We start from the raw sequence: 539 nt of genomic DNA, 5'->3' as shown, positions 1-539 counted from the left end.
CCATAGTACTAAAGTCTAAATATAATTAGTCAATAGGATATGAAAATGAAGAAAGAAAATGTCTTCTGCACATACCTCTACATACTCTGTCTGTTAATTGAAGGAGGAAAGCTCTATCACGCATCTCAAGCTCCAGCTGTTTTCGTAGTACGTTAATCATCTCTGCTCGCCCTTCTGCCATGGATTTTGCACAGTATACCAAAAGGCTGTAACACAAAATCATATATGAGTAATACCTAACTATGTTTTGGATGATATAAAACTAAATAATGTTAACAGGTAGGACTGGAGATGCCAAATAAAAAACTAGACAATTTCTGAAGAACTAAAATCTAGTCAATTTATATTCTAAATAACAGACGGTGGTTAGACTTGTTTTAGGATCTGCCAGTTGCCTGCCAAACTGTAAACTGAGACAACTTTCTAACTGTAATGTAATCATTGATTTTATTCTCTGCTATGAAGGCCTCGAGCTGTGAACTGTACATCATATTCTGACTTTTTACTTCCTTGGTATAGGTGGTTCAGTAATTCCCTCT

At 35.4% G+C, this 539-nt stretch overlaps 1 protein-coding gene across 1 annotated transcript in view; it reads right to left on the bottom strand.

The window, feature by feature from the left end:
• The window catches only part of LOC119581808 (transmembrane channel-like protein 7), a gene marked incomplete at its 5' end in the record, with an annotated part of 86,652 nt that overhangs the window by 85,238 nt on the left and 875 nt on the right, over nucleotides 1-539 (bottom strand). The window contains 1 exon segment of the mRNA XM_037929941.1: nucleotides 76-206. Within this exon segment, the coding sequence (XP_037785869.1) occupies nucleotides 76-206 (131 nt within the window).

The sequence above is a fragment of the Penaeus monodon genome, chromosome 15, assembly GCF_015228065.2.
Source record: "Penaeus monodon isolate SGIC_2016 chromosome 15, NSTDA_Pmon_1, whole genome shotgun sequence".
NCBI lineage: Eukaryota > Metazoa > Arthropoda > Malacostraca > Decapoda > Penaeidae > Penaeus > Penaeus monodon.
Note: the sequence above shows the minus strand (reverse complement) of the source record. Positions and strands in the feature narration are given on the sequence as shown.